This window comes from Palaemon carinicauda, chromosome 13, assembly GCF_036898095.1.
Source record: "Palaemon carinicauda isolate YSFRI2023 chromosome 13, ASM3689809v2, whole genome shotgun sequence".
Classification (NCBI taxonomy): Eukaryota; Metazoa; Arthropoda; class Malacostraca; order Decapoda; family Palaemonidae; genus Palaemon; species Palaemon carinicauda.
The window spans coordinates 59,362,381-59,364,573 of NC_090737.1; the positions used below are offsets into that span (position 1 = coordinate 59,362,381).

Consider the following 2,193-nt stretch of genomic DNA (forward strand, 5'->3'; position numbering starts at 1 on the left):
GGGAATAGATAGGATGAGAAATGGATTGCAAACATAAATGAACTTAATCAGAAATAAAGAAGGCAACATAATTATTGGAAAAGAAGAAATACAAAGGAGGTGGATAGAACACTTTAAGGAGCTTTCCGATCGGCCACCACCTCATAACCCAGTGGATGAATTGGAGATAGAGGGAAATATCTATGATGTGGAGGCACCAACCCGAGAGGAAATTATAGATGCTATAAGAAAACTTAAAAATAATAAAGAAGCTGGGATTGATAATATAGCAGCATAACTAATCAAGTATGGGAGCCAGGCTCTTCATGATAAGATTATTAGTTTAATGTATAGCATATGGGAGAATCAAGTAATGCCATCAGACTAGGAGGAAGGGATTCTGGCAGTACTACATAAAAAAGAAGATCGCACTATATGTGGAAACTGCAGAGGCATTTGCATACTTCCAGTTGGTTACAAAATCCTTGCAAATATATTGTACAAACGATTACGAGTTTATTGTGAATATATGATTGGTGACTATCAGCCAGGTTTTAGAACAAACCGAGCTACAGCTGACCAAATTTTCACCATAAGGCAAGCTCTAGAGAAATATTGGGAGTTCAACGAAAACTCTTACCATCTATTCATAGATTTCAAGCAAGCCTATGACAGTGTGCATCGACTATCATTATGGAACATGCTGAAGTTCTTCCACATCCCAGAGAAATTGATAAATCTGCTCCAAATATACTACCTGAATATGACGTGCAGGATCAAGGTCGGGGGAATACTGACAGAGCCCTTTAACATCCATGGAGGACTAAAGCAGGGATGTGCTCTATCAACACTTTTATTTAACCTAGTACTGGAATGGATAATGGGAAATACACCTCCTACCAGATTACCCACCCCACTAGATAATACCATTATAGACAGACTTGGATATGCCGATGTTGTGGACCTTTGTGGAGAACATTTACCTAGCATCGAAGAAACATAAGCACAGTTAAAAAACAGCGCAGAATGTACAGGCATGAAAATAAACAATGCAAAAACTAAGATAATGGAGGTTTCAAGAACACCAAATCTAGTTGGAGATATGGATTTTGGAGGATCAAAACTGGAAGCAGTATCCACATTTAGATATCTTGGCTCCACCATAATGTCACACAACATGATCCAGGAAGAAGTTAGACTAAGGATTGCAGCAGGGACAAGATGTTCAAGGGCACTGGATAACACCTTAAGATCTAGAATTTTATCTAGGCCAACAAAAACACAAATATATACCGCCATTATCCGTCCAGTGGTCCTATACGGGTGTGAAACATGGGCACTCACTAGGCAGTTGGAAAATAAACTTGAAGCTTTTCAATGCAGTATCTTGAGGCAGATCTGAGGACCGGTTTGGGATGACGAAGCTGGAGAGTGGCGCAGGCGCTACAATCACAAATTGATAATTCTCTCAGGATTACCGCCAATCTCCAATTTTATTAGATCGCAGAGACTTCGATATGCAGGACATATTGCTAGAATGGAGGAGAGAAAGCTGATTAGAAGAGTTATGTTAGGTAAACCCATAGGTACTAGACCAAGAGGAAGGCCTAGAAAGAGATGGATGGATAACTTAACTGAAGATTTGGACATCCTGGAAATAGGCCCCAATGAGTGGATGGAGCTTGCGGAGGATAGGGCTCTCTAGAGACGAACGGTCAAAGCGGCAATGGATCAGCCTGGTCCGAAGCCCCTAGAGAAAGAGTAAGAGAGTAAGAGTGTGTATATATATATATATATATATATATATATATATATATATATATATATATATATATATATATATATATATATATATATAGGCAAGCCATGAAAAAATCTTACTGCTCAACGAAGAATACTTGATTTTCCATAATCTCATGGTTAATTGGTCATAGGCATTTATATTAGGGAGTCACGGGCATTTACTTTACGATTATGTAATTGAAAGAAACATCATAAAAAAAATAAAATTTCATTAAATCCTAACCTTGTAGATATTTTGATAAAATAGAGCAACAAAACTAACGTAACTACCGTGAGGCGTAAAGCTATCACAATTACTTACCAGGTGATTGTTTATCGAATAATATTCTATCTTTATCATTCAAATTAGCTATCCCTTGTAGGAGAATACTCAGCAATAAGAAATAGATTACACTGATAAATAAGAGATTT

At 37.5% G+C, this 2,193-nt stretch overlaps 1 protein-coding gene across 1 annotated transcript in view; it reads left to right on the plus strand.

Annotated features, from left to right (window-relative positions):
• The window catches only part of LOC137651600 (uncharacterized), an 8,946-nt gene extending 7,964 nt beyond the window's left edge, over window positions 1–982 (plus strand). Inside the window, exon 3 of the mRNA XM_068384827.1 lies at window positions 527–982. Coding sequence (XP_068240928.1) covers window positions 527–982 — 456 coding nt within the window. The remainder of the gene's footprint in view (window positions 1–526) is intronic.
• Window positions 983–2,193: the final 1,211 nt, after the last annotated feature.